The sequence below is a fragment of the Pygocentrus nattereri genome, chromosome 17, assembly GCF_015220715.1.
Source record: "Pygocentrus nattereri isolate fPygNat1 chromosome 17, fPygNat1.pri, whole genome shotgun sequence".
In the NCBI taxonomy this organism is placed as follows: Eukaryota; Metazoa; Chordata; class Actinopteri; order Characiformes; family Serrasalmidae; genus Pygocentrus; species Pygocentrus nattereri.
The window spans coordinates 7,023,361-7,038,382 of NC_051227.1; the positions used below are offsets into that span (position 1 = coordinate 7,023,361).

The 15,022-nt window shown below is 42.0% G+C and overlaps 1 protein-coding gene across 4 annotated transcripts; it reads left to right on the forward strand.

The window, feature by feature from the left end:
* Window positions 1-186: 186 nt before the first annotated feature.
* On the forward strand, window positions 187-14,191 carry LOC108434376 (transmembrane protein 25). Of its 4 annotated transcripts, none has more exons than XM_017709444.2 (9): window positions 187-339; window positions 3,766-3,847; window positions 3,958-4,308; window positions 5,909-6,199; window positions 7,953-8,084; window positions 9,246-9,279; window positions 9,565-9,668; window positions 10,567-10,653; window positions 11,121-14,191. In XM_017709444.2, exons 1-9 carry the CDS (start codon window positions 334-336, stop codon window positions 11,192-11,194), a joined length of 1,161 nt encoding a protein of 386 aa, XP_017564933.1. In that variant the 5' UTR covers window positions 187-333; the 3' UTR covers window positions 11,195-14,191. The 4 variants fall into 4 exon arrangements, 3 of the variants coding, with proteins under 3 accessions (XP_017564933.1, XP_017564934.1, XP_037402797.1); XM_017709445.2 differs by having other exon boundaries at window positions 9,249-9,279; XR_005131749.1 differs by lacking the exon at window positions 9,246-9,279 and having other exon boundaries at window positions 11,121-11,168.
* The last annotated feature ends 831 nt before the right edge of the window (window positions 14,192-15,022 follow it).

Sequence of the window (15,022 nt, forward strand, 5' to 3'; positions counted from 1 at the left end):
TCTCTCGTCTCTCTCTCACTGTATCTATTTCTATCTCACTCTCTCTTCTCTATCTCACTGTCTTTCTCACTCTGTTTCTGTACCTCTCTCTCCCCCCCTCTCCGTATCTCTCTCTCTCTCTCTCTCTCTCTCTCTCTCTCTCTCTCTCTCTCTCTCTCTCTCTCTCTCTCTCTCTCTCTCTCTCCCTCCCTCGACTGCAGCAGTCTGAACCGCGGCAGCTGCAGTGGCTGTGTGCGTGTTGGTGCTCTGAGCTCCGGCCGCTGGAGGGCTGTTTCTCATCCTGCAGGAATGAATGGATCCTTGGAGGAATAAAAGGTCCTTCAGCTGCCGAATATGCAGGTAACGTTCATCCAGGCGTGTCTGTGTCAGATTAAAAGGCCAGATTGAAGTTGTTGAGTGCATCATTACCATCACCCTTCACTGTCGTCGTCCTGAAGGAGGTTGTGAGATGTAACTGCGCTATCAGTCGTGCGGTTCTTGTGTCCTGCTGCTAGAAACAGCCTCGACGTTCGTTTGTGCTGTAGGTTATTGATCAGGGACTGCAGGACGCTTGTGTTGTCTCGGTCAGCATATGCGCCTGCAGCTGGGCCTCAGCGAGATAAACACAGCTGGGCCTCGTTCACGCTACTGCCGGTGCTCCAGGCACATAGTCAGGCGTTCCATAGGCCTGTGATGGAACATCTGGGCTGATAAGCAAGAAATACAATGTTTTGTTTAAAGATTATTTCGTTCTATTATTTTAACAAATTCTCACCAAGACAGATACACAAGTGCAGCACAGGTTAGCTTTCTTAAAATGCTGGGTGCTAATGCTAACTAGGGATGCACGATTATATCGTAATCATATCGGTATCGGCAGAACCTTTTGATAGCTTTATTATATGTTTTGATCAGCCGTTTCAAACCAATGCTTGATGATGTTTTGATTGTATCTCAAACGAGCAGAACATTTAGGCCAATATACTAAAAGATCTGTATTTTACTCATTTTACTGTGTTTGTAATCTGACAGAAATAAATGCTACATTTGTCTGTAATGCTAATCAAGATAGATTTCTACATTTCCACACATTATTGGTGAGTAATATATTGGCCGCTGATGAATATCTTTCAGTCCTGACTGCTTAAAACAATCTTGCTTCCCTAAAGATGCTTTGCTTGAGGCCAATTATTTGCCAATAATGTGTGAGAATGTGCCAATTTATTGCACAACCACAGGAGAGATCCAAACAGTTCTAGGTCACAATTTACACTGTTGGAAGGGTCATTAAGAAATGGCAGTTAAGGGGAACTGTGGAAGTCAAGGCAAGCGATAGACTGAGATAGAATTGCTCACATGCTGGCCAAGGTATGTTTGGAGAGAAAACAGCATATGATGAAAGGAACACCTTACTTGATTAAGATGCTTGATGTCCTAATCCTAACAACATTCCTGATTATTGATGAATAATATTTTCCATCACCGTTTACTAGAAACAGCCTTACTTCCTGAAATGTTTAATGTCTAATTTTAACCTGAATAATTACGTTATGAAGGCGGCACGGTGGCGTGGTGGGTAGCGCTGTCGCCTCACAGCAAGGAGGGCCTAGGTTCGATTCCCTGGCTGGGTGATCAGGGTCCTCTCTGTGTGGAGTTTGCATGTTCTCCCTGTGTCTGCGTGGGTTTCCTCCGGGTTCTCCGGTTTCCTCCCACAGTCCAAAGACATGCAGTCAGGCCAATTGGACATGCTAAATTGCCCCTAGGTGTGAGTGTGTGAGTGACTGTCTGTGTCTGTCTGTCTGCCCTGCAATGGACTGGCGACCTGTCCAGGGTGCATCCTGCCTTCCGCCCGAAGACTGCTGGGATAGGCTCCAGCACCCCCCGCGACCCTGACGGAGAAGCGGCTTAGAAAATTGATGGATGGATGGATGGATGGATAATTACGTTTTCCATTTATCGGCCAAAAATAGACAAGAATGTGCTGATCTATTGGACAACCGTAGATTTCAAAGCTCTCCACTGTCTGAAATTATCACTAAGAAATGGCAGTTAAGGGGAACTGTGGAAGTCAAGGCAACTGTAATATGCTAGATGTTACCCTGTGACCTTGTCTGCCAATAATATGTAGGAATGTGGGGATATATTGTGCAACCGTACTCTGATCAGTGATAGCTGATCAATTCTGCCTCCCTCAGTGAGTAAGCCATCCAATTAGCTTGCGGTGAACAGCTTGATTGATTAACTGCCAGCTTTATCCTCTCTTGCCTCTGTTTTGGGTTTCCTGTGGAAGCTCAAGAAATCCTGTGAATTATTGATCAGCTGGTCATCGACAGCGTCATCACACCCTCACTCTTCCATCCCTATTCGGTCATCTTGGAATGTTAGATCTGCTGAATGAAGAGTATTTTTATACTTTTTCTTGTTAAGGGAGTAAAAACAAAAATGAAAAGAAAATATAGGAGAAATAGACCAACAAAAGACTTGATAGGTAGATATTCCTACCTGTAGACATCTACGGGGCTACAATAGATCCTTTTGGGATGATTTCACAGATTTCCAAACATTATTCCTGTTGCTAACTTTGGTAACACCTTATATGCAGAGTATGTCTATAAGAAACTATGATATACATATTTATAAAAATACATTACACTTTATAGCCATACATCTGCATTATGAATTGTTAACATAATGCATTATAAGTAGTGTTAATAACACACAACTTCTGTAATCTTATTCAGAATATATTGGCCACCGATAAATATTCAGTCCTGCCTGCTTAAAGATCTTGCTTGCCTAAAGATGCTTGACAGTCGATGCTAATTTAATTTTTCATTTATTCTATATTATTTATTTTAAATATCAATATTATTATTAATGTATAAGAATGTGCTGATTTATTGTAAAGCCATAGAAAATATCAAAACACTTCCCAAAACAATTTCCGCTGTTAGAAACGTCATTAAGAAATGGCAGTTAAAGCGAAACTGTGGAAGTCAAGGCCAGCTCTGGCCAGCTCTGGAGATATGCTAGCCTGAAAGGTAAAGCAAAATCCCCACATGACGGCAAAGAGCCTGCAGGAAGGTTCAGCTGATACAGGAGTGATGGTGCACCGTTCTACCCTGCGGTTGTTTCCATAAACATGACCTGCATGGCAGAGGCATCAGCTGCAACCTTACTCACTGACAGTTTTTGGAGATCGCCAAGAAAAGCCAGAGATCAGAGGTGAATCAATGTTTGCTTGGGGCTCACAGATTGGCTCTTGATTACAGTGTGGGGATTGTTCAAGGACATCATCCAGGAGACTCGCTGATGCCTTGCAGACACCCGAAAGACATCAAGCCATTTAAATGTCAGGGAGTCCATGTCCTGTAGGGTGAAATGTGTCGTGAATAGCAGTGAGTCGGTTGAACTACAGCTGACATCTGTTTTTGAAAGACAAAGTTCCCTGCCTTGTGCTTGGTATCGCCTCATTCCCCGTCTTGAAATTGATTTAGAACTGAAATTGAACAACGATCATCGTATCATCCTAATTACAATGTGTAATCCAATCAGGAGCCAATCAGCTAATTACAATGTGTAATCCAATCAGAGCCAATCAGGTGTGTCGTTGGTGGGCTGTTTACCCAAAAGTCAGTATTTCTGATTGGATGAAATCAAGATGTTTTTTTAATAGATTGAATATCTTTACTAAAATTCTAAGATGTGGAAAATAGTACAAATTGAAAATTAAGTATAGGCATCCACACTTTTGAATGGTACTGTATATGTGTTTGTTTCCTTTAGGACACTATGGAGTGGGTGTGTCTGAGGAAGGGGGTGGGTCTCTCAGTGCTCCTCCTGCACACCTTTACCTGGGTTTGGACAGGTGATTGATTTTTTGATTGCCCTGTCTTGTGGTGAATGTGGGTCTAACGTCTAGCTTCATTAATATGTTTTGTCTGACTGTCTTTGGTTTAAATGTACGGACCCTTTTAGGCGCAATCGAACCCGCCCCAAAGATTGATGGACAACAGCGTTCTGAGGTCACCCTGCAGGAAAACGTCTCCCATCGCTTCAACTGCGAGTCGGAGGGCTGGAGTGCACAGGCTCCGCCCCTACTGACCTGGTACCTGAATGGGGAGCGGCAGAGCGAGGTGACTGGCAGCCAGGGCGCTGCACGACTGGTGATGACATCACCAGAGGATTCGGGCAGGGTGAAGTTCAGCTCGGAGCGAAACAGCAGCTTCACGCTCCGGCCGAGGAAATGGGACCGCGAGCTGGTATGTGCTGCCAGAAACCCAGGAGGTGGTGAGAGCTACAACGCTACGGTCATCCTAAATGTTCAGTGTAAGCGGTTCCATCTCTGATGATTAGACTGTTTGGTTTGGGTTTATCAGGTTACAGAAGATTCAGGCAGATCTTTGAATTTTGTGGGCTACAGTCGGTTAATGACAGAATTTTATGGGGCTACAGTCAGTTCAGGCAGAATTTTGTGGGCTACAGTCAGTTCAGAAATACTTTTGTTTGCCTACTGTTGGTTCAGACTGAATTTTATCTGGTTACAGTTAGTTCAGACAAAATTTTGTGAGGCTACAGTTGGTTCAGGTAGAATTTTGTGAGGCTACAGTCGGTTCAGGCAGAATTTTGTGAGGCTACAGTCAGTTCCGACAAAAGTTTGTGAGGCTACAGTCGGTTGAGGTAGAAATTTGTGAGGCTACAGTTGGTTCAGGCAGAATTTTGTGAGGCTACAGTCGGTTCAGGCAGAATTTTGTGAGGCTACAGTCGGTTCAGACAAAATTTTGTGAGGCTACAGTCGGTTCAGACAGAATTTTTTGAGGCTACAGTCCATTCAGACAGAATTTTGTGGGCTACAGTCAGTTCAGAAAGACTTTTGTTTGCCTACTGTTGGTTCAGACAGAATTTTATCTGGTTACAGTCAGTTCAGACAAAATTTTGTGAGGCTACAGTCGGTTCAGGTAGTATTTTGTGAGACTACAGTCGGTTCAGGCAGAATTTTGTGAGGCTACAGTCGGTTCAGACAGAATTTTGTGGGCTACAGTCGGTTCAGAGAGAATTTTGTGAGACTACAGTCGGTTCAGGCAGAATTTTGTGAGGCTACAGTCGGTTCAGACAGAATTTTGTGGGGCTACAGTCGGTTCAGACAAAATTTTGTGAGGCTACAGTCGGTTCAGACAGAATTTTGTGAGGCTACAGTCGGTTCAGACAGAATTTTGTGAGGCTACAGTCGTTTCAGACAGAATATTTTGAGGCTACAGTCGGTTCAGGCAGAATTTTGTGAGGCTACAGTCGGTTCAGACAAAATTTTGTGAGGCTACAGTTGGTTCAGACAGAATTCTGTGCGGCTACAGTCGGTTCAGACAGAATTTTTTGAGGCTACAGTCCGTTCAGACAGAATTTTGTGCGGCTACAGTCGGTTCAGGCAGAATTTTGTGAGGCTACAGTCGGTTCAGACAGAATTTTGTTGGCTACAGTCGGTTCAGACAGAATTTTGTGAGGCTACAGACCGTTCAGGCAGAATTCTGTGAGGCTACAGTCGGTTCAGGCAGAATTTTGTGAGGCTACAGTCGGTTCAGGCAGAATTTTGTGAGGCTACAGTCAGTTCAGGCAGAATTTTGTGAGGCTACAGTCGGTTCAGGCAGAATTTTGTGGGGCTACAGTCGGTTCAGGCAGAATTTTGTGGGGCTACAGTCGGTTTAGGCAGAAATTTGTCAGACTACTATCATTTTAGACATATTTTTGTGAGGTTACAGTCAGATTTGGACTGAATTTTGTCTGGTTTCACTTGGTTCAGACTGAATTTAGAATTTACAACAGAAATTTACTGACTACAATTGGTTCACTCAGAATTGTGTTGGGCTACAGTCTTATCCCCTTTCTCAGAATGGACTGTTTGCCCTTTTGATTTTGTAACTTTTCTCTCACCCAGTTCAGCCGGAGATTCTGCGAGTGAACGCTCACTACAGTGAAACCTCAGACCCTGGTCTCTCCTTGGTCCTCTTTGCTCTGGTTCGCTCCAACCCCCCTGCCACTATCACCTGGCTGGACCAGTCTGGCCAGCTGGTGGCCAACACCTCAGACTTCCTCATCCTGGACTCCCGGAGCTACCCCTGGCTGGCCAATCACAGCCTACAGGTCACTTTGAGCAGCCTGCCGGGAAACGTCTCAGTCAGCGCCAACAACAGCGTCGGCGCCGTCCAGACCAACCTCACTCTAACAGGTCTGATTTAGCTCCTCACGTGAAGAGTGCATAAGGAATTAGTCCAGTGTCTTTTCAACCTGTTCTCTGCAGTGAGTGTGAGTCAGTGGAAATCAACAGTAGGATACAAACCCAGCATATAGAGATTATTTCAGGAGTCACTGGAATATTCATTTTAATAGTCTGTTCTAATTAGGTTAGTCTAATTAATCTAATTAAGCCCCTTTAATGAGTGTAGTCAGGCAGTTCAAATTAATGAATGACAGTTTGATCCTTTGGGTGCTGCAGTACATTTGTATACATTTCTGCAGCCCAGCAGATCAAACTCATCATCAAAACATGGGATTAAATAAAGAGCGAAAATATTATGTTCACTTTTTTGTCCAGTCTAGATGTAGTTACTCTGCACATTCATGCTAAAGCAGCTGCTACGTGTCCTGAAACCAGCTTATTAGTTTGTTCGCTGATTATTAGCCAGTTAGCTGGATCATTAACCTGTTAGCCGTTAGTGAGTTTGCCTAATTGTAAGTCAGGTAGCTGATCTTTAACCAGTTAAGCGGTCAGTTGCCCAGTTACTGTGCTTATTAGTCAGATTACTGTGCTTATCAGCCAGTTAGCATGTTTTTAGACAGTTAGCTTATCGTCAGCCAGTTAGCACGTTTTTAGACACTTAGCTTATCGTTAGCCAGTTAGCACGTTTTTAGACACTTAGCTTATCATTAGCCAGTTAGCATGTTTTTAGACAGTTAGCTTATCATTAGCCAGTTAGCATGTTTTTAGACAGTTAGCTTATTGTCAGCCAGTTAGCACGTTTTTAGACACTTAGCTTATCATTAGACACTTAGCATGTTTTTAGACAGTTAGCTTATCATTAGCCAGTTAGCATGTTTTTAGACAGTTAGCTTATCGTCAGCCAGTTAGCACGTTTTTAGGCACTTAGCTTATCATTAGCCAGTTAGCATGTTTTTAGACAGTTAGCTTATCGTTAGCCAGTTAGCATGTTTTTAGAAAGCTTATCGTTAGCCAGTTAGCATGTTTTTAGACAGCTTATCGTTAGCCAGCTAGCATGTTTTTAGACAGTTGGCTTATCAGCCTGTTAGCATGTTTTTAGACAGTTAGCTTATCGTCAGCCAGTTAGCACGTTTTTAGACACTTAGCTTATCATTAGCCAGTTAGCATGTTTTTAGACAGTTAGCTTATCGTTAGCCAGTTAGCATTTTTTTAGACAGTTAGCTTATCGTCAGCCAGTTAGCACGTTTTTAGACACTTAGCTTATCATTAGCCAGTTAGCATTTTTTTAGACTGTTAGCTTATCGTTAGCCTGTTAGCATGTTTTTAGACAGTTAAATTACGTTGGCCTGCCTGTTATTGTTAGTTTTTTTTCAGCCTACTCACTTATCAGTATCCAGTGAGCTTGATTGTTAGCCAGTTAGCTGATGGTTAGTTTGTTATCAACCAGTTAGCTTGATTGATAGCTACTTAGCCTGATTGTTAGTCACATAGCTGATCTTTAGCTTGTTAGCTGATTGTTAGCTTATAGCCAGTAGCTCCCTGAGAGAAATTACCTGCTGAAAAAAATAGCATAGACCACCTGTTTTATGCTGGTCTGGTACTGATGGTTCTGGTTTAGCTGGTCACCCCAGCTTGGTCATAGTGGTTGACCAGTATTCCAGCATCCAAAGCACAACATGTGGTGTTTTTGCTGTGATCAGCCATGCTGGTCTATGCTGGTTTTTCCAGGAGGGTTATTTTGAACCTTTTTCTGATTTCTCAGAGTTCCTGCAGTCACGGGTGGAGGTGCCAATGCTGGGGATCGTCACTGGCGGCGTTGCTGGCTTCATCACTCTCCTCATCCTCACACTGATGGTGCTCTGCCTTCTGCACAAGGATAAAGGCAAAGCCATCGGTATGGCTGCCCTTAGCTTTGCTCCTGCTGACCATGTGGTATGTCTAAGGATGCTTTCGCGAGCCAAATTTGGTTCCCCAGATCACTTGTGAATATTCTGCAGGATATGTTCATATTTCGGGGGAAAAGTTATGTGATAGTCTCGGTTAATTTCCCTGGTCACTCCACCCACAAATGTTGGACAGACCTTACTGAACGCTAACAATAACCCCAACCAGCCTAATGAGAAACTGTAGAACAGACTCGGTTTATATCACAATACCTACATTTAGAGTCGGTTATTCATTCAGCCTAATGAGAAACTGTAGAACAGACTCGGTTTATATCACAATACCTACATTTAGAGTCGGTTATTCATTCAGCCTAATGAGAAACTGTAGAACAGACTCAGTTTATATCACAATACCTACATTTAGAGTCGGTTATTCATTCAGCCTAATGAGAAACTTTAGAACTGACTCGGTTTATATCACAATACCTACATTTAGAGTCGGTTATTCATTCAGCCTAATGAGAAACTTTAGAACTGACTCGGTTTATATCATAATACCTACATTTAGAGCCGGTTATTCATTCAGTCTAATGAGAAACTGTAGAACAGACTTGGTTTATATCACAATACCTACATTTAGAGACAGTTATTCATACATTTAGAGTATACATATATAATCAGGCTCATGTTGCATGATGGCACATGTTTCATGCCCAGTTTCGATTAACACAACTACAAAGCCTGCATTGCTACTGGTATTGATTTCTGCAGTTTCTCATTAGGTTAAATGGGATTTTTACCTGCCAAATATTGAATTATTGAAGAAACCGAGAAGGACATGATATTGCGATAATTTCATGGCTCTGTCAGCAACACCGGCTCTAAATGTAGGTATTGTGATATAAACCGAGTCTGTTCTACAGTTTCTCATTAGGCTGAATGAATAACCGACTCTAAATGTAGGTATTGTGATATAAAATAGGTCGGGTGTTATGGTGAATGACATCAGGGCTGTGATGATCTTCAGTGACCGCATCGCAGCCGTGATGGCACTCGCGATAACACAGAACCTCTACTGCCTAAATATCACAATGACTTTGTAGACATGTAGTTTCTTCAGGAAAGAGAAAAAAATAATCTTTCCATCTTTCTTTCCTTGTTTTGGTTAGAAGAGCCTGTTGCAATTCCCATAGCCTTGAAATGGTAAGTAAATATAAGGCCGTAAATATAGGTAAAAATTCATTTTTCATTATTGGTAATATCGAATGGCTATTTACATTGTACATTGCACTTGATTAGAGTGACATAATTAATACTGGATCATCCAAGGTTTGTCCAATGAATCTGTCCAGTGTCAGTGGTCATATTTTAATTGTGCTCTGTTAATATACATATTAATTTCCGTTATCTTTTAATAGAATCATGTTTGTTTTAACAAGTGTTCCACATTTTTGGCTCATAATGTACGTGTGGGGTGTATTTTTGTAGTAATGACTCAGCAAAAGTGCAGGTGGATGGTGTGTATCTGCCCCGGGAGAACATGTCCCTGCCCTCCAACGTCCAGCTGAATGACCTCAGCACGCTCTGCAAAGGCAAGATCAGTTTGAATCTACACTGAATCAAATGAGTCAAATGTAGCCATTAAATGAATCAATAATAATAGGAAATAGGAATGAATGTAATAAAAATTAAATATATCTAGGTCTAATTTCCCAGCATTCCTTGCTATTTTCAGTTGTATGTAGACATTATTAAGATGTTAACCCCCTCTCTATGGATGCTAGGCTGCAAAAGCCCATTTTGAATTCATTGCCTTTGTGATGTCACAAAAACAACACCTTTGCAAATGATAAGTGGTGTTTCAGGCTAGGCTGCTTTTGAAACAAGACACAGCCAATCAGAGCAGAGCACATTTGCATATGCCACTCTCTGTGGAATGGCTTGGCAAAAAATCAAATCGCAGTTGTCCAAATACCCCAGATGTATTTGATTGGCAGAGACCAATTTGGAGTCCAAGTTTTGCTTGTTTAGTTTAGAACTGGAACAGCAAGTTGACTATCGACTAGTGTTTGTTAGCTTCAGAGCTAAACTAAGATTAAGTGACCCTTATTAGTCCCACAATGGGGACATTTCACCTCCTCATTTAACCCGTCTGTCAAGTGAAACACCACATACACACTAGTGAACACACACTAGGTGGCAGTGAGAGCACTTGCCTGGAGCGGTGGACTGCCCTGTCCACGGAGCCCGGGGAGCAATTGGGGGTTAGGTGTCTTGCTCAAGGACACCTCAGTCATGTACTGACGGCTCTGGGGATCGAACCAGCGACCCTCTGGTCGCAGGGCCGGTTCCCTAACCTCCAGCCCATGACTGCCCCTTATCTAAACTAAAGAATAAGAAGAAATGTGGATACCAATCATGTCTTGGCTGATCTGGAGTTTTGATGTGGAAAGAACAGATGGCAGTGTGTGATGTGTGAAATGCTTTCAGGACGGCCGAACTCCAAACAAAGCACTTTAGCACGCAAGACGGATGAGGAGGAGGAGGAGGACCTGTCCTTGGCCTACGCAGCCAGAGGTCAGCGGTTAAGACTTCTAAACTTGTCTGTTTGTGGGCATTTAGTACTGCACACACATTTATAAGTTAGTGTATCATTGTCGGGGTGGCACAGTGTCGCCTCACAGCAAAGAGGCCTTGGGTTCGATTCCCCGGCCGGGTCCTCTCTGTGTGGAGTCTGCATGTTCTCCCCATGTCTGCGTGGGTTTCCTCCCACAGTCCAAAGACATGCAGGCAGGCCAATTGGACATGCTATATTGCCCCTAGGTGTGAGTGATTGTGTATGTCTGTCTGTCTCCCCTGCGATGGACTGGCAACCTGTCCAGGATGTATCTACTGTGCTGAGAATGGACCACCACCCAAATAATATAGACACCATAAACTGACCAATGATCAGTACAGAAGAGGGGGACAAACTAGTGTTTCTAATAAAGTGGCCAATGAGTGAATATATGATTTAACAGTGTAACTCTGTTCTGTCCCCTCAGGTTTCGCCAGGTACCCCATGGTTGGTTACATCTACAAAGTTAACAGCACAAGCAGTGATGAGATCTGGCTTTGACTTGATTTCACAGTTATACGCAATATGATCACTGCTTATTGTCTCACGTCCCCATTAGGCAGGGAGGTGTGTTTGGTCCCCACTTGGACAGTTCAGGTCATTTTAACCATTTTAAATATCTAGATTTTCCAACATAAAATATTTGATTGTCCCAAAGAGAAAATATTACATATTGATGTACAAAAAACAACAAACAGTTTTAACATTAATGTACTACGTACAGCTAGCTTTTACATAAGTGTGTTAAATCGGCCTTCATAAAAATCATTTTTATAATTTACATTTTCATTTTTCATTTGAAATAATTATAACATTTACTTTCATCTGCTTAGAAGTGCTTGTATTGCCAAATTCCCTTTTAAGTAAACAGGTATTAAGAGTATATTAAGATATGAAGAAAGTTTGGACACACCTACTCGTTTTCTACTTGTTGGAATATTGAAAACAGTAAAACTATATAGATGTTCTTACAGAATTTCTACAGTCAGAAACATGGGCCTTCTACCAAATACAGCTACCTTCCTCATGCAACTCAACGAATTGGCTGAAATGTGTTAACAAGGACTGACCAATTAACAATTAACGAAAACCATAAAGCAAGAAGGATGGTTTAATGATCGTGGTAAGTCGGATCTGGAGGAAGATGATTGAGGGTTCAGGATTGGTGGAAGATATATCAATATCCTTGATAGATAGTGAAAATATGGAACATCAGAAGGTCCTTATAAGGTTAAAGAACAGAATGAAAATATAGAAATGCTAAATATGAAGAAGACTGAGGTTTTGACTGATCAGTGACCAGTAGATGTGGAAGTGATGGACAGATTTTACCTACTAGAATTAAAAACAGAGGATCCAGCACTCACCAAATGACAAAGATTGGTGTGTGATGGAAGAAGGATGAAGGAGCTTGGAAAAATCTTCATATACATGGACTGAAAACAAAGATCAGGACAGGCCAGGCTGTGGTCTTCTCTGTGGGTGTGAGACAGGAAAAATACAAATGTTTTTGAACCTCGATGGTCGTGAAGACCTTTACGAGTTCCCTGGACGGCAACAAATAAAGTGAGCCTTACCTTTCAAGAACAGTTAACCAAAGTGAAACTCTTACATTGGACACATAAGAGGAACAATGTGGCGTCTGCCCATGCCCCTGAGCCCCGATGGTGGCTGCAAGAGCCTGTCAGAAGGTGGGGCCCAAACATCAAGCAGAGACGAATCCCAGTGAGGACGGCAGGGAGAGAGGTGCGAATGAGTGGGGGACAGAGCGCACAACCCAAGCTCTGCCAAGGGAAAGTCCCAGTGCAGGGCGGGAGGGTGGGAGAACAAAGCCACTGCCTGAGTAGGGACTCCATTAGCGGCCGGTCGCGAGTCTTGGAGGTCAGCTTGTCAGGGAAAGCTGTACCGGCGGCAGGCACAGTCGCACTGACTACTTCAGCGGCAGGCAGGGCTTCTGCAACTTCTTCGGCAGCAGACAGGGACCTCCGTGACTTCTCGGGACTCGCTCTTTGCCCTCGAGCCTCTCGTTGCTGTTGCCGGCACCATCCTCCTCCTGCTGTCACTTGCGTCCCTTGGCGGAGCTCGGGCTTAGCACTCCCTCCACCACCCTCTCGCTCCTCTCTCCTCTCTGGCTGGAGAGTGCATGTACCTACGATTAATAATCCGATAACTGAATAAAATTAGATTTAGTAATCGCACCGCTTTACCTGCAAATATGAACATACATCATCTAGAAGACGAAGAATATTTTAATCCTTTATTTCGTCAAGCATATAGTTGAATTCAGTGTCGCTCTGAAAGTGTTTTGCCATGTCTTGCTGCTCACTTATTTCTGTTTTTTTTGCACATGCTCAGACTGAGAAAAAGGAAAGAAATCAGAGTAAGTGTTCACATGCACAGAGAAATCTGATTACTGAGCTAAAATCCATCAGATTTATAGGCCTTACTCTGATCTAAGAAATCAAGAGTGTTGTTTACATAACCATCTGAATAATCAGACAACTGCAGAAATACAATATTATGATTGGATTATTAAGTGCATGTAAACACACTGAGTCAGAGCAATCATGAAGCAGCCATTCAGAAAACCGGACATTCTGGAGAAACGCTGACCACATGGTTCCCAGACATCTGAAATTACTTTACGGCACTTAATAATAATAAGAAAGTTTCTGATTCCAATTCTAAATTTCCCGCCTCATTAAACTCCTGAATAAAATCTAATAAAATCTCATTTAAAATGTATTTAATGTTTTTTAAAATAAATAATAAATGCATGTGTAGCCATCCATTGGAATGTTTACATTTGTCTCGGAAACAACTTTGAAACTTTAATCAAGTTCAAATATAAGTTCAATTTAAGTTCAAATATCAAAATTGAAAACTCATGCAACATATTGCTTTGGTGTGCCCAAACCCCACCCCCTGTAATACATGCGCATACTTTTTATTTTTCGCTCACAATTCCTTCGTATTGTATCTGGTTCCCACAAGTTGCACTAACCTGAATGTTCTTTGCAAAAGGAGGCCTTACAGAATAACGGTTTCCATGACGACTAGTAAACTGCGCTCTATAATCAAACACCTTCACCTTCGTTATGTATACTTTGAATGTATTTGAACGATGAAGTAAATCAGTTAAATTATCCTCTGCATCAAATATGCAAGTTAATAAGTCGCGAGATGCCGTATGAATTAGACATAAAAACTCTAAATTTGTGTAAGTTTCATAAATGTCATCCAAGCACAGTCAATGCTATGTGGAATGCTACATGTCCTTTGTGCTATATAAGAGAATGTGCAATACATTATATATTCATAATGCAAGTACAGTATATTTGTACGAATTAAATTATACTGCAGAGGATTATAGCAGAATGGTAAACATGTATTTGTTTATCTATGTGTATATTTACTGTACATTTGCTTATAATGTATGTACTGTATATATCTATTAAAGATGAGATGGACGGTCATTGCGCTTTCCGTCCAGCAGGAGGTGCTAGAACGCAAAGTGTCGTTTTTGTGTTCTTCCTGTTCCTTTGGAAAGTTTCTGCATGTTTTTCTTCCTCAGACGAAATTCTAATTTCACTTGTAATTCATGTTTATAGACAGTTTGAGCCACAAATGAATGTTTATCCTGCTGAAAAAGCAATTTGGGCTTAGATTTGTGATATAAAAGCAGCCACTATCAGCCCAGTCTATTGGAGTCACTAGCGTTGTGCCATCACTTTGCTGTGGAATGTTCTAGATATTCTGAGGTAAAAGTTATCTTGGACAAAACAAGGAAACGTTGCTCTCAATATATTTGTTGACTAGAACCAGACTGGTGTAGAAAAAGCTAACTTATAGGTCCAAATTACCTCAGTTTTTCTCCTTACATCAAATGCAGCTGTGTATTTGCTGCCACAAGTGCATCACAGAGCTAAAAACATTAGCAGCCAACTTGAAGCCTGTTTTTTGTTCATTTTTATAGGACTTTAGGTTGTGACACTGGTTTAGAAACCACATGAGCATGTCTATTAGAGATGTCTGAACAAGTCCACATGGCTTAATCTAGGTGTGATGCAGTTAGCATCATGCTAATTGGTCAGTCATTGGTTTTTAGCTGCGTTAGCCTTGTAGCTTCAGAGCTAAAGCTTAAGAAGCAGACCTTAGACACCAAATGTGTCTTGACCGACTGACTTGGTTGTTAAAAGAGATCTTTTTCACAGTAACCAAGCAAATATGTGAACCTATGAAAGTGTTTTCTTCTGCCCTGATGAAGAAAAGAGCATGCATGAATTCCATGCTAGACTAAGCAGATTTCTGCTGGTCTAAACTGGCTAA